At 27.0% G+C, this 23175-nt stretch overlaps 1 protein-coding gene across 4 annotated transcripts; it reads left to right on the top strand.

Moving 5' to 3' along the window:
* LOC107445136 (RNA polymerase I-specific transcription initiation factor RRN3 homolog Tif-IA) lies at window positions 1–22686 on the top strand. Of its 4 annotated transcripts, none has more exons than XM_043041357.2 (13): window positions 1–362; window positions 3059–3256; window positions 3590–3679; window positions 4902–5031; window positions 10924–11011; window positions 11094–11262; window positions 12320–12385; window positions 13462–13588; window positions 15778–16045; window positions 18101–18264; window positions 18356–18611; window positions 22365–22431; window positions 22530–22686. In XM_043041357.2, exons 2-13 carry the CDS (start codon window positions 3068–3070, stop codon window positions 22632–22634), a joined length of 1719 nt encoding a protein of 572 aa, XP_042897291.1. In that variant the 5' UTR covers window positions 1–362; window positions 3059–3067; the 3' UTR covers window positions 22635–22686. The 4 variants fall into 4 exon arrangements, with proteins under 4 accessions (XP_042897291.1, XP_042897290.1, XP_042897292.1 ...); XM_043041356.2 differs by having other exon boundaries at window positions 3–386; XM_043041358.2 differs by having other exon boundaries at window positions 50–562.
* Window positions 22687–23175: the final 489 nt, after the last annotated feature.

The following is a 23175-nucleotide window of genomic DNA, read 5'->3' as shown; positions in this document are numbered from 1 at the left end:
ACATATGAGTTTAAACTACAAATTTGGCAACACAACAAATTAGCGAATTTCTCTTCGTCGTCCCATGTTTTGTTGTTTTCGTGTCAAATTTACCGATTTTCAATCTAATGTTGTCCTGATCAATAAATCATTTGTAAAAATGTGACAAATAATATTTTGTCCGAAATAAAACTGTATTCATCTTCGCAATATTTTTTGCATAGTGAAACTAATCCTCGTGGTCGTCGCAGTAATATTTATTGTCATATTTAGATCAAATTTCTTTACAGATCGTATTTGTTTATAAAATATATTATTTACCATTTTAAACTTTGACTGAATCTTAATAACTGTGCTGTGCATAGTTTATTATATCTAGATCGGTAAATTTATTTAAATATTCAAAGGTATATATTTTTCTTGTATATCTGTGTATACTTTGCTATGATTTTTAATTATAATTTCTTGATAAACAAATTATCTAAATTCGCATCTGAACAACCATTTCTTGTGGTAATTTTACCTGGTTTATTCTTTTATAATAAAAAAATCAATTTGGAATCTAATTGATTAACTTGTTTGAGTAAAAGTATATATATAATACTGAAATAGTATTATTATAATCAATCACATTTTAAATTGTTATTAATATTTTAGATTAACTTCAAAATTTATTGAATTTATTATTCTTAATCAAAGATGATTGTGATGATTCTTAATGAAGGATGATTATTATTCTTAAAGATGAAAACTTTCGCTGATCAGGATTCAGGGATCCAGAAGTTTCCTTAAATCATCGATCACATTTATTATAAAAATTCTTGTATATTTTCTTTAGAAATATTAGAACTAAAATTTATGCTTGGCCTCTCTTTCATTTGTAAATATTTTTAATGGTAAAATAGTCAGCGTGATTAGACATAAAAGTAACCTTATACAAATTATTGATTTGAATTATGCTGTATATAATTTATTTAGAATTTCATTTTTTGAAAATATCAATGATTTAAATTATAAAAGCATTAATTTTTCGAAATGCGTCATTAATGATTTCAGAAGATCCTAATGAAGAAATTTTCAGGATTTTTGAGTTGGGCTCATAATCACCCCTGCTTAATTAATTAATTAAATTTTTTATTAGGTACAATCAGTTTCTTAAAAACCATTTCAATCAATAAACTATGAGTCTTTTATTGAATAAAAAACTATGCTTCATGTTTTTTAAGTTTTTCCACTCAAATCTAACATATTTATAAATTATACTAATTTTATTTGTAAGTTAAATTACTATTGTTTAATTAAACTATTAAATTACTCACTTTTAATTTCTGGATAACTTTTGTATTTCTATTGTTTTTACTGCCCTTTAAATCTATAAAGTTATATTATGGTTAAAAAAAATCTTCCTATAATTATCACTTTGTGTTAAATATTGCATGTGCAACTATTTAATGTTAACTATTAAACTACTTACATTCCATTATTTCAAAATAATTTGAACATTTTTATAATACTATCTGTGCTTGACTTAGATAAATATTAATAGTTGAAAGAATTTCTTTTAATTAATACTATGTTGTTAAATTTTGTTTGCTTAATTTTAAAGACATGAAACAGCAATACTAATACACAGATACTGATTAAAGTCGGCAAACTGTTACGGTGGAACCCTGGTTTTACTCTGTTTGTTTCGTACGTTTTCTCGCTTCCTTTGTCATTAATGCTGGTCAGTGAAAATTGTCTATACCACCTATCTTAAATTATCCAGAAATTTATGTTACCCTTTTTTTAAAAATTCCATTTAATATGTATCTAACAGATCAAAATCTCATTTTTTCCATGCAAAACTCGCACAAACTTTTCCTGAGTTTTCTCTTTCTTCTCCCTCCCCCTTTTTTAAAATTTTTTTTAATAGTGTTGAAAACAATAAAGATGGGCAAAAAATAATGTAATACATGCCCGTAACTGATCAAGAGTTTGAAAGCATAAAAACTCTGAAACATTTGAGAATGTAGCATCAGGGGTCTGTCTAGGTTTTTCTGAGAGCTACCTATTTTGTGAAAATGTAGACATAATTTGAGAAAATTAAAAATTATATTAAAAAGTCACCACAAATATGATTGGATGGATTTATCGTTTCTTACGGGATACAAAAATAAAATTTTAAGAAAAAGTATTTTGTGAAACATAAAGTTGAATTTGTGAAGGTACCGCTAAACGGTAGTAAATTTAACCTGGACAAACTCCTGAACATATAAATCAAATTTTCAAATAATAGTAAGTATTCATTAAGCTATTATAGAAATTGTATCCAAAAACCCTATAAAGATTATGCATTTTTTCTAGTAGTTTGTCTCATAATTATTAATCTTTATAAAATATGCTTTTATTTCTTTTACCCCAATTTTACGTTATCAGATTTAATGCTTTTTTTAATGTTAGTCGTACAGAAAAGCGGGATTCTACTATATTAACCTAAGTTATGTTTAATTATTTTTTAGTAAGAAGTACTTCTGGTATTTCAATATGTTTGTTATCTATCTCATCAAATAGAAAACTATCATAAATAGTTATGGGGCATTTAAAAGTATTAATGTTTGTAAGTAGAGATCCACTTTAAAACTCATTTTTAATAATTTGTAGTCATGTCATAATACATAAATTATTTAAATTTGCTTTTTATTCTCCCACAAAACAAAATTTAATCAAAAATAATCTCAGTCCATAAATCTCCGAATTTAGCATTTCTATTCCGAACCTAACATTTCTTTTTTCATGCACTATTTTTTTCTTCTGCTTTGTAATTGTACATTATTTATTGTGAGATGCAGGTGTATTTTTAACATTCTCAAAATATTCCATATTAATAAGTTTTATTCTCTTAAAAAAAAAAAATTTTCCCCCACATTTACATAGCTAAAAATTTTTTTAATAAATAATATAATGTGTTTGCTAAGCAATAAAGTCTTAGGTATAATAAAATTAATTCAACACAACTTCATAATTTCAGGCAATTTTTCTTTTTTGTAGCATATGTTTATGTATGAATATTGTTAATATGTTCTTTCTTTTATTTAAGGTTATTTAAATGGCTATGGTACTGCAACCAATCTTGAAAACAAATTCTGCCAAGGGTGATACTTTAAATTCCCCTAGAGTGACTTTTAACCTTCCTAATGATCAAGGAATGATTCAGTATTTAAAAGCAGAAGATAATTTATCACATTCATCTAAACTGCATTCAATTATAAAACTGATTAGTTCACCTGAAACTGATGTAAGTTTATTTCTGAAAGTTTTTATTCAAAACTTTATACTATTTTTCCCAAAATCTTTCTATTAAGACATACCTGTTCTAACATGGTAAATTGTAAACTTTTTTTTAATGTATATAAAGCTATTGTAGTTTTAAAATATGGTAATCAGGCGTTAAAGTTATTGTTATCTGTTGCAAAATTTATTTGTCAATACATTATTCAAAATTCTTTTCATATTTGTTATTTTTGTTTAACATATTTATTTTGTTTAACATTTTTATTTGGATTTGCATATGTATATATATATATTTGCTTATTATGTTCACAAGTTCTAAAATGTACCAATTTTGTAGGATCAGTTAATCATCCAGTGGCTCAATGAGTTGAAAGATAATATTCGTTTCTTAGACAATGAAAATAAAAGAATAACTTATTCTTTATTAGTAAGTATATGGTTGAGTGTCAACAGTTTAAAGATTTTATTCTTTATATTTTACTTACAATAAATTAAATTCTGTACTTTTTGTTGTAAGTAACAAAGAGCCTAGATTGCAAATAAAGTTTAATTCTGAGATTTGATTTAGCTTTTTATGTTTAGAATTATACTTAATTGAAAATTATTAAAGATAAATCTTATTGAAAATTCTTTATGTAATTTTAGTAAAACAAGTATTAAATTAATTATTAGTAAAACAAATATTTTGTTTTGTTTACTTAAGTGCTAACTTGTTTGCACTTTTAGATGCATTTAAAAAATTTAAATTCATTAAGGCAGCCTTAAATCTGCTTAAAAAGTATTGCATGATTCCTGCTCAAGCAAAGTTTATTCAAAATTTCTTGAACTTGTTTTAATATTTATCAGTAAAACATCTTTTCATAGAATAAGATTTATAGTACCTGTCATTGTCAAAAATATTGCACTGTCTTCTATTGATATTAAGTTGTCAGTTTACAATAACTACCATATTATAAAAAAAATAATAATTGCAATAAATGTGTGCGTTCGCTATGCACACATATTTAAAAGTTTGCTGCTGCTTTTTCTCAGCATGTGTGATTGTTTCATTACCTCAAAAAAAAGTATCATTGCTTCTTTACCTCAAAATGCATTAAATAATGTTTGTGCATTAAATAATGCTTTTGTTTACACTGTAAAAAAGATTAATGAAAAATTCAGTTTCAGTAAACTAGGCAGTTATCTTTAATTGTGTTGAAAAGAGGAAATAATCCTTGTTGAAGCTTTTTTATGAGGAAAAGTACTTGCATTAAAGAGAAATTCTTGCTGTAGGTTATTGAAAAATGATATCGAGTTTATCATTCGTATAACAGAGTTTAGCAAGTTCTTTCTCAGGAACATTAATTGCTGTTAAAATGTTACTTTTATTATTTTTAATTCACAATATTAAATGCTAAATTTTCACACCTGTAGCATAAAATAGAAGAATACAGAGAATGTTGTGCCACCCTTAAATATTAAAATTATGGATTCAAACTGAAGTATAAAACTGAATTAACTAAATTCGATGCAATCAATAAAAATATTGTTTGGATTACCCTAATGCATTTTACTATGCTTATGAAGAATGAGAAATTTAACTAGAAAAATATTGTCTTTTCTGATCTTAAAATTTTATACTTATTCACAATTTTTATTTGTTTTTGTAGGCTATCCCTTGGTATACGAAAGATGCACAGTTCATTGCTGCGTACAAGGAATTTATTCTAAATCTAATTATTGCAGACATGAGTTATTTAAATGTGGTTTTAACAATGTTCATCAAAGCATTTATTTCAGGTAAAGTAAATCTTTTTTTTTTCTCCCCAACTATTTTGATATAGAGTATTACAGAATTACTGTTACTAATAAAATCACTGGATTATAAAATTAGCATCTTCTTTAAAATCAAATCTGCAAGTATAAAATCATTACAATATCTAAATAAAGCTAAATCATCCATTCATAAAATAATGATTGCAGTTTTATACTCTTTTTTTTTGCGGGAAATAATTCAAAACTCTGTTTTTCTTACAGGATATCCGCGCACCTGAAAGTCATGAATTTCTGTATTGAACAAAATTTATCATGAAATGTCATGATTTTAACTATTGTTTTTTTTAAAAAATCATGAAAAGTCATGAATTTAGGTCGCTAAAAATTTTTATTTTTAGAATGTGATTCCCCCCTCCCAATTGCACTGTGTTCCGAATATCTGAATTTGTAACAAAATCCCTACTCAGAGACATATTTTATTGAAATATAAAGTGTTTTTATTATGTTCTTTAAAAATTATGGTATTCTTTCAAAAATGGAAGAAAAAATATCATTTCTAGAGTGGAAGTATCTTTTAAACTTTTGTGAATTCATAATTATTATTTTTGGTTGGTTGGTTGGTGTCGTATCCTCTATTGAATCATATTTCATGGTGTGCTTGAATAGTTTTTGTTATTTCTATGGCATTAAAAGAATACAAATCCNTTCCCCTAGAGTGACTTTTAACCTTCCTAATGATCAAGGAATGATTCAGTATTTAAAAGCAGAAGATAATTTATCACATTCATCTAAACTGCATTCAATTATAAAACTGATTAGTTCACCTGAAACTGATGTAAGTTTATTTCTGAAAGTTTTTATTCAAAACTTTATACTATTTTTCCCAAAATCTTTCTATTAAGACATACCTGTTCTAACATGGTAAATTGTAAACTTTTTTTTAATGTATATAAAGCTATTGTAGTTTTAAAATATGGTAATCAGGCGTTAAAGTTATTGTTATCTGTTGCAAAATTTATTTGTCAATACATTATTCAAAATTCTTTTCATATTTGTTATTTTTGTTTAACATATTTATTTTGTTTAACATTTTTATTTGGATTTGCATATGTATATATATATATTTGCTTATTATGTTCACAAGTTCTAAAATGTACCAATTTTGTAGGATCAGTTAATCATCCAGTGGCTCAATGAGTTGAAAGATAATATTCGTTTCCTGGACAATGAAAATAAAAGAATAACTTATGCTTTATTAGTAAGTATATGGTTGAGTGTCAACAGTTTAAAGCTTAGTTAAAGATTTTATTCTTTATATTTTACTAACAATAAATTAAATTGTGTACTTTTTGTTGTAAGTAACAAAGAACCTAGATTGCAAATAAAGTTTGATTCTGCTATTTGATTTAGCTTTTTGTGTTCAGAATTATACTTAATTGAAAATTATTAAAGATAAATCTTATTGAAAATTTTTAATGTAATTTTAGTAAAACAAGTATTAAATTAATTATTAGTAAGTAAACAAAGTTAGTAAAACAAATTATTAGTTAGTAAAACAAATATTTTGTTTGTTTACTTAAGTGCTAACTTGTTTGCACTTTTAGATCCATTTGAAAAATTTAAATTCATTTAGGCAGTCTTAAATCTGCTTAAAAGGTATTGCCCGATTCCTGCTCAAGCAAAGTTTATTTAAAATTTCTTGAACTTGTTTTAATATTTATCAGTGAAACATCTTTTCATAGAATGAGATTTGTAGTACCTGTCATTATCAAAAATATTGCACTGTCTTCTATTGAAGTTGTCAGTTTACAATATCTACCATATTATAAAAAAATAATAATAATTGCTATAAATGTGTACGTTCGCTATGCACACATATTTAAAAGTTTGCTGCTGCTTTTTCTCAGCATGTGTGATTGCTTCATTACCTCAAAAAAAAGTATCATTGCTTCTTTACCTCAAAATGCATTAAATAATGATTTTAATTTAATGAATTTTTCCTTTTTGTTTTGCACTATAAAAAAGATTGATGAAAAAGTCATTTTCAGTAAACTAGGCAATTATCTTTAATTGTGTTAAAAAGAGTATAACGTTCTTGTTGAAGCGTCCTCAGGAGAAAAAATACTTGCATTAAAGAGAAATTCTTTCTGTAGGTTATTGAAAAATTATATTGAGTTTTTCATTCGGATAACAGGGTTTAGCAAGTGCTTTCTCAGGAACGCTAATTGCTGTTAAAATATTACTTTTATTATTTTTAGTTCACAATATTAAACGCTAAATTTTCACACCTGTAGCATATAAAATAGAGGAATACAGAGAATGTTGTGCCACCCTTAAATATTAAAATAATGGGTTCAAACTGAATTATTTTTTACTTGAACACACACACTTAGATCCAATCAATAAAAATATTGTTTGGATTACCCTAATGCATTTTACTATGTTTATGAAGAATGGGAAATTTTACTGGAAAAATATTGTCTTTTCTGATCTTAAAATTTTATACTTATTCACAATTTTTATTTGTTTTTTATAGGCTATCCCTTGGTATACAAAAGATGCACAATTCATTGCAGCATACAAAGAATTTATTCTAAATCTAATTATTGCAGACATGAGTTATTTAAATGTGATTTTAACAATGTTCATCAAAGCATTTATTTCAGGTAAAGTAAATCTTTTTCCCCCCCCCCCCAACCATTTTGATATAGAGCAGTGTTCCCCAACCTTTTTATCACTGCGGACCTGTAAGCGTTTGATAATTTTAGCGCGGTCCGCTGGGGGGGGGGGTCGTTGATTGTTTATATTTTAGATTATTTTGATTTAATTGTATTTAAAGATGCCTTCCAAATAAAATACAGTTGCACCAAAAAATGGATATAAAGTGCTTTAACATTTTAACTTTCTAGAACGTTAAATCAATGAGAACCCTGAGCTTGTTTCTTTGCAATGAGACGGTTCCATCTGGGGGTAATCATCGGAGACAATGACACCTCGATGTGTGTTGCTTATGTCCAGTTTATTCCAATGTAAATTTCGCGCCATGTTTTCGTGTTTTATTTATGATATTTACACTTATGATGATTGATTTTTTTTATTAAAACTAATTCAATGAGAAAATAGTTGTGGTGGTTTTCTTTTTTTTTTTTTTTTTTTTTTTTTTTTTTTTTTTTTTNTTTTTTTTTTTTTTTTACTTTTTAAAACATTAAAAAATTTATGTTACTACCTTCTGGTGCCCCTTTTTTAAATAAATAAAAGTTTGATGTAGCACAGATATTTTTAATTTGTGGTATGAACCAAGGAATTTAAATTCAGTTTAAATGAGATGGGCGGCCCGGTGCCATTTGATCCAATGACCGGACCGGGGGTTGGGGAACACTGATATAGAGTATTACAGAATTACTGTTACTAATAAAATCACTGGATTATAAAATCAGCAGCTTCTTTAAAATTAAATCTGCAAGTGCAAAATCATTACAGTATCGAAACAAAGTTAAATCATCCTTTCATAAAATAATTATTGCAATTTTATAATCTTTTTTTTTGCAGGGCATATGTTTAAAATAATTCAAAACTGCTTTTCTTACCAAATGGAAGGCATGTAAGCATATAACAAATCCCGTTGTGTTCCAAAGAAATAAAAAGTCTGTTAACTAACCATGTGGACAACTCTTTTTAGGGAAACTGAAGGGGGAGAGTTGAAATGCCATGAAACTCTCCATAAAGAAATTCGAATGAAAACTGTTTACGGATTAAGAGGAGTCATTGGCTACCTATCATCATTTAATGTCAGTGATAAACACTCATTATATAAGGCAGGGTTCGTACACACTCCTTATACTCCTTGGAAATAAAAAAAGTCTCCAAGGAGTACTTGGAACTACTTAGATTTCCAAATTAGTCCTTAGAAACTCCTTAGATTATTGCGTTTCATAGATGAACTTACTAAGTCAGCTGATGAATTTGCTGACCAAGCAGGGAAACAAAATGATATGACTTAGCTGTCAAAATCTAATAGTTTAAGAAAAACTGCAAAAGAAAGAAAAAAATGAATTGCAAGAGTTAGAAAAAAAATAACAGCAAATAACTTTTATTTTACGTGTTACAAGCAAATTTAATTAATGATTTACTGTGATTTTTTCTTTTATAAAGTGCATATATACAAGTATCCATTTTCTTATGCATTCAAATTTGAAAATATAAGATTGGTAGGTTTTTATGTTAATCTCTAACATCTGTACTATGTACTTTAACAAGAGTTATTAAAATATTTGAAACTGGAGAAAGTTAAAATTTATTTCAAAAGAACTAGAAAAAAATATCTTATGCGAAATATACATTTTTGCAAGTTCTTTATAATAACTGCTTTTTAATTTATTTTTTTTTTAAAAAAAACTGTCGAGTTGAAATTGAAATTTGCTAGAAAATCTTTTATTTATAAACCTTCAAACGATGTAGAATTGAAAATTAATTCTAAGTTTTGTTAATCAAACTTTTATGTTAATATTTTGAAACACTTCTGTAAATTTTTTAAAAAAAATTTAACTAATTTTCTGCATTTAAATGTCCAAATCTGGATTCAGTAAAAATAAAATATAAATGTAATCAATTTAACTTTTTGTGTATTTGTAATTTTTTCCTATATGACATTCCAATTTATAATATCAGCTGCTTTATAAGAACAAATATTCTCAAGACGAACCTGATTTTAATAGGTAGTGGGTAGCATTAGAAATATTTTAAGTAGTGTTTTTATTGCTTGAAATTCTAATGGTATTTTCTTTTATCTTTTCTGATAAAAATAGCATTGACTTCCACGTTGTAGTAGGTGAATAATATAATTCTAGGAGCTAGATATATTGTCTAGTGAAAATAATTTTCTACATTATGAAGCCATGCTCGTATCTGTTGTGAGATATTTTGCTTAAATTTAGAAATTTAATATGACTATATTTTATTATTAATCACAGAAATGATTTTTCCATGAGGATACAGTGAAATATTTAGGAATATATCGAGAGAATAATACATATAAAGAGAAACTAAATTATGCAAATAATTTAAGTGTTGTCTTTTTGTGCAAAGTAGTTATACACACTTTTTTATTTATTTTTTCATGATTTGAGTTGACAGACTTTTGTTCTTTTAAGTTATAGTATGCAAATTGATAAAGCTAGAATTTATATAATTAAATTATACATTAATGGAATAAAATGTGGAACAAATATTGATGTAAAATATATTAATATCAAATATATTAAAATAAATAATAAATGAAGGACAATTATGTATGTAATAAAATGTAGAACATGTTCTATCAAAGTAAATTATGAGCAGAACTATTTATTTGTTGTGGAAAATTTAAAAGAAAGAAAAATTACATCTTGTCAGCTATAAATCTTAGCCTTTCTAGTGAAATTTTTAAAATGAAAAGAGCTATGAAAACAGTTTTCTATTTAAATTTTAAGCATGGTGAATGAGTATAATTGCTATTGAGTAAAATTACCATTTCTTACTATTGAGTTTCACAATCTGTAATCCTTAATTTAAAGTTGTTGTTTTTTTTTTTTTTTTTCAAATGCAGATTATTATTTTTCAAGTTTAAACAATCCTCTATTTCACTGCGATTGACAAAATGTTCTTACATATAGCTACAATAGTTGTATCTTTTGAAATTTTGGAAAATAATGATAATGATACACAGTTATAGGGATTAATAATAAGCAAATAGAGTAGGTTTTAGTTTTCTAGTTTTTCTTCTTTTCTTTTTTTTAAATTATGAATGATAAGTACGTAATTTGTCTTAGAAAAAAAACTCAAACTGTAATTTTTTAATAGAATAAAACATAAAATTGATAATTGAACCAACTAACCCTGGTTGTCATTTCTTATGATTTTCATTTTTTTCCCCTTCAGGCTCTTCAATGGATAATGTAAAACAAGATTTGAAAAGATCACAATGCATCCATCTTGTTTTAAAAAGTATTTTAGAACTAGTACCTATGTAAGTAATGCTTAATATAATTATGTCATTATTCAGACATTGAAATTTTAAAAAAAAATTTCATGATATCATCTATTTTCAGATCTCAAAACATTTTTTGTACAATGATGAGTGAACGATTTCCATACATAAAAAGTCCCCCTTCTGTCTTCTTAAGTTATGTTCAAAATATGCTGACAGTAAGCTCATATTTGCAATCTAAAAGACCTTTCATTCTTCAGTGCATCATTGAAAAATTAATTTATGTTGATGTAAGTATTTTTTACTCGAAAATGAAATAATTAATCTTAAATATAATGTTTTTCACATTTCCAATTTACTTAATTTTTCTCTTTAGTGCTTTTATATAACTGCAAATACTAACTTCTACTTTTAATAAAACTTTTGTGCAAATGTTTTTTTCATGTATATATATATGGGTCATTCTCACAAAAACAGTCATTTTCATGTCCCCAGTATATTTTATATTTGTTTTACAGCTTACGAAAAAAAAAAAATTAGGAAGAGTGTCCTTCAGAATGCAAGCTAACAAAAGAATAAAAATAAAATTATCAATTTTTATTTTTTATNATGGTCTGTTGGTTTGATACCACTAAAATTTCACTCAGGCCACCATAAAATGATAATCAATGGTTCGCCAGACCAGCAATTGATTTGAAAGGATTCAGTTTTTTCATGTTTGATCTAGGTTTTTTTTACAAAGTAGCGAATTTCATCATAAGTCTAGTATTACCGCAGTGCTGACGTAAAATATCCACAGTCATAGAATAGACTGATCATGGGTTCAAAATTACAAGGCTATGTCGTTAAACGTTAATAGTCTTAAACCAAAAAATTGTGTCGGTTTTTCAATGACAGATTTAAAATATAAAAAAATAGGGCTAGTACTACACATTCTCTGTATTGTAATTGTAAATTAATTTTATTAACTTTTTTTAAAATGAGTTTCGACTTCTAAACAGTAATGAAAATAAACAAACGAATGAACGGAAATGTGGCAATAAAAATGTATGTATAGACTAAAAATATCTTTTAGTGACAGGTTCGATGGGCCAGTTACTTAATTTTTCATATTTTCTACCCCTAATTAAAAGTAAAATTTTGTAATGATAATTACAGTTTAATTGTTGTACCATTTTTAATAATATTATTTAAGAATGAAAAAAATTTCCAGTATTGTATTATGGATAAAGAAATTAAAAGTTACTTTCCTACTCTATCTTACTTGAGTACACATCAAATCTTGCTTTAAAAATCTGTATTTGTAGAGTTTTAACTATTTATTAATATTTTTTTGTTTTTTATCAGGTACATTGTTCGCGGGAAACCATTGCTTATTATGAGCAAGTAGCTGAAGACAATAATGAATTGATGGTAAATTGCTTTCTTCTGGGTCCTTCATTTTTAACTGATTTTTCCCACTTAACAATCTTAATGACTATTGCTTTATATCTTAATTATTTTACAATGTAAAAAAGCATTTAATTTTCCCTCTTTCCTTTATTTATGTTTTGTGATTCAGAAGATTTTAAACTTGCTTTGTAAAATTAGGAGATAAGAAATTTAAGCTAAAAACTTGGTGAAAAAAATTTTTTTGTTGCTTATCCTAACTGATCTAGCCAATAAGCTAGGCCAGTCTAGCTAGGCTATGAGTCTGTATACCTGCAGAAAATCCAAAACGTTAAGTGGTCTTTGTTTCAAATCTTCCCTCTTGTGTACCAGGCCTTCTAATTTTAATTCTGAAATGTTGAAGTTTTTCTACTCTTTTCTTTAAAAAAAAATTCATAATTTAAAGCACACAGTTTTTCCCTTCAATAAAATTTCTTAATTTCCTGATACAAATGCATCAAAAGAGTAATTACTGCTGATGCAGTGATTTTACATTGGGAAGCACTTAGTACAAGTTTATATGGGTTTATCATGAGACTGTATAAAGCAACCATGAATATGATCTTAATCAAATGCTGCATTGATAAGAGTATTACTAAAGAAAAATTAGTCAGTGCAAACTCTCTCTCTCTCTTTTTTCTTTTGACAAAGTTAAATGTGATTCGTTGTTTGTGTGGTGATCTTACGCTAATGTGTTAAGTATTAACAATGTGTACCTATATTCTCAAATCTCGATGGTGCTTAGGTTAAGAGGCTGAGCTGTCATTGCATAGGACTGAAATTCTATCCTCAGTGGTAGCTAGAAGTCTAATCAGTTTTAAATCGCAGTTACCGGCATCTGTGGGAAATCAAGGCAGCCGGTGTCAGTGCTGACCACATTACCATCATTATGGGGCTGCACGGCCATCATCCTTAACCTCCATGATCCCCTTGACTAACAGCTGGCTGTTGGAAAAATAGCTTTGCTGTTTGTTTGTTTTTTACGAATTATTTTAAATAAATTTTGGGCCTAACTACTTTAATTAATCTAATCTTTTTGTTTCTGCTTTCTTACTTTCTAGGAAAGTATGGACACTGAAGCTCCTGCTAATGCTAAAACTGAAGAAATGGCCTATCTTCTTGCTCGGACACTTGATATTTTGATGGATTGTTTATTCAAATATATTAAAAGGACTTGTTTTCTTGAAGGTTTGTAACTTAACTGACTCTGTATTAAACATTTGTTTGCTAAGCAAAACTTCTTAAAATAAGTTAAAGGTAATGATTGGATGCATGATGAAAATACAGTACGACCTCGAAAATCCGGACTTCTGAAATCCGGAAATCTCTAAAATCCGGACTCATACGCCCAGTTCGTCAGAAAAAATTTTCAAAAGAAAAAGTTTACAAAAAATCGCTTAAAATAAAAATTTTAATGCAAGAGTGCAAAACCACAACTCTTCTCTAACAATGAAGCGAGTGAGGATGAAGAGGTAGGGGTGGGGAGTGAATGAAAGCTCATAGCTGATAAGGAAATTCCAGTCATTCTTATCAGCTCTGTATATATAATACAGAATATAAAGGGGAATCCTCTCCTCCTGAAGGGGAATCCCACAACTTTTCTCCAACAATGAAGAAGTAGATGAAGAGGTAGGGGTGGGGAGTGAATGAAAGCTCATAGCTGATAAGGAAATTCCAGTCATTCATATCAGTTCTGTATAGATAACAAAGAATATAAAGGGGAATCCCCTCCTCCAACAATGAAGCAGTAGATGAAGAGGTAGGGGTGGGGAGTGAATGAAAGCTCATAGCTGATAAGGAAATTCCAGTCAATCTTATCAGCTCTGTATAGTTAACAAAGAATATAAAGGGGAATCCTCTCAGGAGGAGAAATTCTTCTACCACTCTGTTTTTCCTCCTTGTAAAGAAAGAAAACTGGTTCTTTCTTAACCTTGAAGCTTAGGAGGTGAGGACAAGTTCTTTCATCCCTCAACAAAAAAAGGATTAGTATCAGCTGGTACAGTCTAGTCTTGAAGCATCTGTTTCAGCGATAAGTTGAAATTCAGCTTGCGTTTTAAGCCTATATTTTTAGTTTTAATTGCTAATATTATGTTATCTAAACGATCGATTACGGCGAAAAATGACGATTTTAAATGCCTTTTATTTATTATTTAAAGAGTATATTTATGTTAAAATTGACGTCGAAGGTCTACACTAGCGCGTTTAATCGCGAAATCGGCCTGGCAACTTCGAAAGTTCGATAATTCTATCAATTTAAGTAGGGTATCTAAAAACCGGCAATTTCGGAAATCCGGACTTGCCAAACCCCCCAACAGTCCGGATTTTCGAGGTTGCACTGTACTATATTTAGTTATACTAAAACCATACATTTTCACTAAATATTTGTAAATTTATGTGGTGATATTTCCCAGCAAAAAAAGTTATTAATTTCAATTTTGATTTTATTATTTCCTTTATTTATTTTAAATTTTACACTAATTATTTGATCAGCTATTTAAATCTTATTTATGTCCATTCAATATTGCTGCATCCAGTTAAAAATTTAACAATTTATTGTTCGAAATAGTTTACAAAATGTTACTGTTTATTGTGAATTATAGTTTGAAATATCCACTTGCAAGCATATAAAATCATAATCAAGTATAGAAGGTCATAAATATGTATGCATATTTTAGTAAAAGTTCATTTTCTAGCACTTCATTAATTTAAGTAAAGAAAAGTAAGTGTAAAGGAAAAAGAAGGATGCTCTGTAATATGCATGAATTTTGTAAATGCTTTATCTAGAGCAGTGGTCACCAAACTGTTGTCTAAGCGAAATTTATTTAAAAACGCATATAATTAAGTAAACTTGCATTACTCTTTATTATCTTTTGATTTTTCTTTCTCATCTTCAATTTCTTTGTTGAATAAAAATTTCATTAAAAATATATGGTGTATTCATCTGAAAAAACTAACCAGCTTGAATAGTGTTTAAATCAGTACAATTTTGAAAAATTCTGTAAGTGTATCAATTATGTTTAGGAGATATGTGTTTGAAAACCCACTCTTCTAAATCATTTGAAAGACTTCTCCAAAAAATAGAGTCCCTAGATAAAATATTTTCTGTGTGGTGGTCCATGGAGATCACAATCTAAGCAACCAATAATCTAAAGTAAACATTGTAATATTTTATAATTATTATTTTTTTTCTAAAATAATAAAAGAAAACTTGATTGTAATTGTGAACTGTATTAAGAAACTTTTTTTTTACTTCTTGTTAAGAAAAAATATATTTAAAGCTAAAATTGAATGGAATTTTAAAGCCTATTTTTTTAAACATGTTGCTTTATAAATTGAGTTATAAATGAAAAATGTTTGATGTTTTTTGTTTTTTTTAGGCAAAGATGAGCTTGATTGGAAAGCTACCAAAAAATTATATAAAGAACTTCTTACAATTTTTGACAAAGTAATATTACCCACTCAAGAATGTTGTCATGTACAGTATTTAATGTTTTATATATGCAGCCTGAAACAAGACCTTTGTGATGGATTTTTGGACTATTTATGGAAGAAAGTTCAAGACCTAAAAGTTGGTTTTATTTATAGACAAATAGCAGCTTTTTATATTGGCTCTGTGCTTTCTAGAGCAAAATATGTTAGCATCAAGTAAGTTCATTTTTACTTAATGCTTTAAATTTTCTCAAAAACAAATTGCATCAATATGAGTTATTTCTGTGCTGTATTGTTTATCAAACATCATAATCTTTTTGATGCAACATATTTTTGAGTTATTTAATAGTTATTTTTGTCACAACTTATTTTTGAGTTATTTAGTTAAGTTTCAAGTTATTTAATTTCACTTGTTATAAAAATACATCACCCAATTTTTAACTGTGTTTAAGTTTTATTATAATAAAAGTTTTTAATCATTTACAGCCTTTAACTTAAAACTGATGTTGTTAAAGAGAAGAAAGAAAATCGAAAATCAAAAAAAAAAGCATTGTTTGAATACTATGTACTCTAAAATTTTATGTATTTTTTGTGCAATCCGGCAAATCTCAGAGAAAATAAAAAATTTTAAGAAGGAAAAATACTTCATTAAAAGTAATTTCTGCCAAATATGGTACATATATAACAGCAACACTGATTGTAAAAGCATTGAGTTACATAAGCAAAAGTGTTTTATTTATTTCTAAATAATATAATTTATGCGATTATCAGGTTTAATATCTTTCAATGAAAGTGAATGTTAATTAAATAATGCTAGCTACTTAAACTTTAAGTACTGCATAGTTGTGTGCCTCCTGTTATTCTGTTTAACAGAAGGACAAGGAAATCTCACCGAATTTATTTTGGAAATTTCTGTAGCAACCTTGAACAAAGATCAAATTGAAATACTAAGGAAATTATGAAACAAGTGTAAAGATTATTTTATTATAAAATGATTAGCTTAATGCAACATTAATTTTAAAACTTTTTATTACTTAGGTTTGTGCATTTATAATGTTTACTTCTAAAGCTTCTTTTTATGGGGGAAAAATTTGATAAATTTAATCAAGTCATTAGAAAAAAAATTTTCATTTATGGTTTCTGGTTTTGTGGCTCTGTGTTATCATGTCGTTAAGTGTTAATTAACTTATCATCCATTTAGAACTAGATAATGAATGCTATTTTTTCATGCTTTGTTCTTTTTAGAAGTATAAAAAATAAATAATTCATTAAGCTATATGTAAATATAATGTTAAAATATTACCTCTAATATACAGAAACATGTTGCAAAAAAAATCAGAGTTAAATGTAGTGTGCTTTTTGAATGATTGATGATAAAAGTTCAAATAGTTTGGCGAAAAACAATGACTCGGTAAGTGTAGTTTTCATGTTAGTTATTTAGATAACTAAATTAAGAATAAGGACTATCATGAAAAAAGGTTCTAAATAGCATTTTAAAGAACTTCATAATCTTTAGAATCTACAGTAAGAGCAAAAAACTGTTTTCCTTTGCTATTTTTATTTCCTTTTTTCTTATTGAGTTTCTAATTTTAAAAAAAGTGGGAAAAAAGGCTTTGCAAATTTTTACAGTTGAAAAGACTTGTAGACCAGAACTTTTTACTGGAAGTAGAAATTCTAGAATTATAGCATTTATTTATATTTTCCAAATTGTGCACTGTGATACTTCTCAATAGGGAAGTCTTTTTTTTATTTTTTTATCTAGATTACTAGACTTTAAATGTGGTTTGGAAAAAGGGAGCAAATATAATATTACGTGTAAATATTTGCACTTTGATGAAACGTGACGAGATTTAACTTTTCAAGCTGTGATAGTTATAATCTGTTATAATTTTATTAGACTTTAGGAATTCTACTTTCAGTTTAATAAATTCTGTTAATTAAATGCTTTGTATAATAATGATTTTTTTTATTAATTCTGTTATAATTTGTTTTATTTTCATGGGCATTTATTGATTTCAGTTTCATAGTTCATTCAAGAAAATTTAATTTCATGTTCTTTTTATTATTATTTTTTCTTTTTAGTTGTGAATGGAATTATGTTCCATGTTCATCCAAACATTTAATTTTTTGGTTTATTATTTTTATTCAGATTAAAAATTAGATGAAGACTTTTTGATAGTGCCATTATATGTTATTTTCATTTGACCTTGCTTTATTTTTCTCTATTATTCTATTTGTAATGAAGATTGTTTTTACTTTGATTTTTAATAGCACTGTCACCGCTTGTTTTGATTTGATGAGCAGTTGGATTCATCGATATATTAATGCCCATACCTCACAAGATGTTGGAGTGCATGGTACTTTTCACAGTGTCTGCCAAGCCATGTTTTATGTGTTTTCTTTTCGTATTAAGGAACTTCTCAACATGCCTGATGGTAACCTTAAATTGAATTTGTTTTAAATATATTGTTTCTATTATCACTCATGCAAAAACTTTATTCAATGATTTTTAATTTAATTTAACAGGCTACAGACATCTTCAGAGTCTGAACTTCGATAGAATAGTAACTTGTAGGTTAAATCCTCTAAAGTACTGTGACAAAACTATTGTGCAAAACTTTGCTAGCACTGCCAGAAACCATCAAATTGCTTATGTTTATCCTGTTATTGAGAAAAACAACAGAAATTTGCTGTATAGTGCATTTGAATCAAAGGAAGAATCAAACTCCACTGGATCTATGATTAGGACTTTTTTCCCATTTGATCCATACCTGTTAAAAAAGTAATTTCTTTTTATTTATTTTGTTTGCTTTTATGTATTATTGAAAAATTATTGATTTGTTAACCTCTAATGATTTAAGCTACCTTGTCACTAAATAAACCAAGTGTTGAATCCAAATGCCAGCCAACTTGTGTTGGTACTAGTTACAGGGTATCCGCACACCTGGAAAGTAATGAAAAATCATGAATTTCAGTATTGAACAAAATTTGTCGTGATTTAAATATTTTTTTTTTTGGGGGGGGGNTTTTTTTTTTTTTGGGGGGGGGGGATATAGGTGTTGCTGAGAAATCTCATTTTGAATGAAATCCCCCCCCCTTGCATGGTGTTCCGAACATCTGAATTTGTAATGAAACCCCCACTCACAGTCATATTTTATTAAAATATGAAATGTTTTTAGCATGTTCTTTAAAAATCCTGGTGTTCCATACCTGTTAACTTGTACTGTTTCGCCGCACAGTGTTTGGTATTTTACCCAATCATACGGGCCAAGCACTGAAATCATATGATTGCATATTTATTTACAGTTCGAAAGATATGGTGCAGGACGAACAAATACTACTGCTATTGTGTCAAAAATAGATGTTAAAAATGCTTCAATTGTTGAATCTCTTCAAAAGCAAATGTATGCTGTAGCTACTGATGGGAGCAGATGCGCAACTTGATCCTATAGTTGTCTTGCTTCGACATAAAAGCCAGCTAAGTCAAGGTATCTCTGCTTGTGGTCCTGAATATAGATGCACAATCTTGGTGTCGTATTATTGTATAATAAGATAGTTAGTCAAGATTTAAAAATTGGTTTTCTGTTATTGTTTTCAAAATTAAATTTTTTTTAAAAATATGTATATACAAAATTTAATAGTGTATTTTCAAAGGTTTTCTAAATTTAGTAGCAGATTATTCTTAATTTTGCATAAAAATGTCCTCTAATAACACTTTCTACGTAACATCGAGTAAAACACTAGTTCTGAATAGTAAGGTCATGCAAATTACAATATTGGCAGGTATGGTGTTCTTACAATAAAATGAAAGAAACATCATTTCTAGAGCAAATTATCTTTTAACCTGCTGTAATTTCATTTTTTTTTTTTTTATCAGTTTAAAATTTAAGCTGAAGCAAGTCAGTCATTGGCGAATTTTTTTTATTCCGAAATGAGAGCAGAAAAATCAGGAGTATTTCTTTTCTTTCCGGTGAACAAGAAAGGTGTCTTTAGAATATAATTCTGCAGAAGAAAAAAAATTTGCTTTTGTATTTTTTTTCAGCTATTTTATTGCTTCAATTCTTTCTTTACTCTGTTCTTTAAATTTAAAATCTATAAGTATGAAGATGCAGAGTATAACAGTTTTGATTATACCTATCATTTCAATTAATGTTATATAATGCTTTTTTAAATTTATTGTTGTTTTTGTTGGAGAAAATAGTAACTTTCTTAAGTCGTGAAAAATTCTTTGAATTAGTCATGAAAAGTCATGGTTTTGATAATCTAAAATGGAACAGATTCCCTGTAGTCATAAACAGTGCTATTTTAATAGTAATTAAGTTTATAATTCTTTAATAATGCTGGGTTGTCAGTGTTTCTTTTATTTTTGGATTAAAATCCTGAAAATTATATGACTTGTATAATTTGGTCAAAATTTGTTGCAGCCAATTTATATTGCTACTAATTGTTACTATTTCTCATCCGTTAATAATTGCAGTTTTTAATTGAATTAATACCATATACTAATTTTTTCATTTACTTACAATTTCTTTTCTTTCTTATTTATTTTTCTCTATTTTTTGAGGTAGACATTAATTTTTGTGTCATTAAGCTGCCGGGAAATATATTTTTCTCCCTATTCTTACTATTTTTTTAATGAAGTTTAAATTTGTAATTGAAAGGAAAAATTTAAACTATATTTTAAGTCATACTATAAAACTGTTACGTTACAATTCCATGATTTATTTCTCAAACTCCTGGTAATTATTAAATTCTCTGGTAGACTTTTACATATTAGTACATTTTCTATAAAAATAAAAAAAAACTTATAGGGTTACCGTAAAATGTTGAAACTCCATCCAATCTGTGGAATTCGTCATTTGCTCCTCAAATTTCGATACATTTCTTCAAAATATTTTTACATTTTGCATGAAAAATAATAATAAATGTATCATTTTTATTAAAAGAAAATGAGAAAGAAGGAAAAGATTGAAAAGAAAGGAAAAATATTCAGATTCTGAAACGATCATTTTTAATGTAACAAACATTATTTTCTTCTTGCTACTCTCCCAATCTTGGCAACGAAGCAAAATGGGGGACATGTTTGCAATCCGAAAAGTATTTTTTCTATCTTTAACTAAAATAATAAACAGTTACTGAAGGTTTTGCAATTTCTGCTTCAAAGTAAGCTTTTAGATAAAAATAAAAAATAATCTTTTGGTAATTTTTTTTCATATCTTTTTTTTTTTTAGCAAAAGGTAAAACTTGCTTTTGGCATACAAGAAACTAAATGCTGATATATTTCTAGATTCAGGTGTGTTCTATCCAGACCCTAAAAATCAAATGTATAAAAAAAAATATAGCAGAAAATGAGTATTTTTTATAGTGTTTGGGCCATTAAACTGTATTTTCAACCTCAGAAATTTCTATACTAAAAAATCTACATGGGCAATATATACATATATGGATATACCTTAAAAAACTTCACTTCACTTTCAATTATGTAATTTATGGATGTAACAGGGAAAATGTTATTTATTAAGGACCTGATTTTTATCTATTTTAAATGTAGTTACCCTGGTTTTCTAACTATAATTTTTCATTTCATGCATTTTTTAGCAGTTTTGTTCAAATGTGCTTCTTCTCTGAATGTTTTATATTAGTAAATAAATATATTGAAAACATTTTTATGAATAAGTGTAGTTTTATTGTGCTATTTAATTATTTCGCTGAAGTTTAAAAAGTGCTCCGCAAGTGGACGAAATGCCCCTCTTAATTTTTGTAAGTCTCTTATTTACATATTTGCAATCCTGAACTTCCTAAAATTGCATTAATAATATGTAAGAATATTCCGAATGTTAAAGGTAAAAATATGTTTAGAAATTTTAACATTCTTATTAAAAAAAAATAATTTAAATTCTTATTTGGCAATGCCTAATTAATAAGCATAAAAATCTCTCTGATTTTTACTAGATTGAAATGTTAGCGGCTATGTTATAGAAGTGGATCGTTTTTGTTATATGTGATTATGAAACAATAATAATTATCAACATTACATTTACTTTATTTTCAAAAATATAATTGTGATATTTCTTCTCCCTTTAATGAATGAAAAATTGTTTTAAACTTATTGTTTTTTGTTTTTTTTTTCTTCTCTAAGTTTTCAAATTAAGTTCTGTGTTTTATTTTCTCTTTAGCCTTTTTATGAAATAATTTCTAAATTTTTGGTTCAACTCATAACCGTTTTTCTATTAACCGATTTGTGCATAAGAATCTGCTAATTTTCATACTCTTGCAGCAGTTGTGTTATATTGTAAATATTTCCTAGTTTTATTTATAAAAGGAAATGTAAAAAAAATTAAGCAAGGAAGAAGATTAAACAAATTTATTAACCACATCAATGCCAATGCATTAATTTTTTTATGTGTCATCTTAAAATTTATAAACCAAGCTTAGAAATAATTTAAAAGGGGTTATTATTTATATTGATTTGGTTGTCATTATTTGTATCATTTGAAGAATTACCTCATCTAAATTTTTTTTTCTTTTTTCTTAGGTCAAAACAATGGATTGAACCACATTTTAGAATCTACAACCATTCGCACAAAGAGGAAGATTTAGAAGTAATTATTCTTTTTTCTCTTTAACTTGTTTTATCTGCTATATATTTTTACTTTTTTTCTAAAAAACGAAAGTACATGTGTATTTATATTTTTTTTAGGACCACACTGATGATGAAATGGATGTAAATGATGAACTGTTTTCATATAGTTGCTCTCCTGGATTCACTAGAGTGCGTTCTGTATTGAAAGATGCAAATGGTTAAAGTGTAAATTGATGCAATTAATTTATTAAATAAAGCATGAATCAGTCTGAAATTGGCCAACTTTTATTATTTTTTAGTTTGTATTCAATTATTTGATATACTGGTAATCGGATAACCCAGGCATGTATCAGTTCTTAAAATTGAAATATTCTTTACAAATTCATTATTCGGAAACACTTTTTTTTCTTCTGTTTTTAAAATTGCGTGTTCTTGAATTATTTGAATCCCTTCGCTGCTTGTCCCCATTGATGACTGTATTTGCAGATTATATAATTGCGCTCTAACTAGAATGTGTCAATTTATGATTGCAATGATTCGAGGTCCTAACCTTAAATATATAAATTAATTAGTGCAAACAATGTTTTAAGTTAGTTACAAAATCAGGCAGAAAAAAACGTAATTTCCCTTAATTAACGTGCTTTTTTTTCAACAGATTTAATTTTTGAGCTTCATATAAGGGGGAAGGAGACGTTGCAATCGGCAATATATTGTAGGCAGGAGATTTGTTGAAATTTAGAATCCTTAATGTTAATTTCATACA

The sequence above is a fragment of the Parasteatoda tepidariorum genome, chromosome 2 (assembly GCF_043381705.1).
Source record: "Parasteatoda tepidariorum isolate YZ-2023 chromosome 2, CAS_Ptep_4.0, whole genome shotgun sequence".
NCBI classification, from domain to species: Eukaryota; Metazoa; Arthropoda; class Arachnida; order Araneae; family Theridiidae; genus Parasteatoda; species Parasteatoda tepidariorum.
This window is presented reverse-complemented; position numbering and strand designations above follow the sequence as displayed.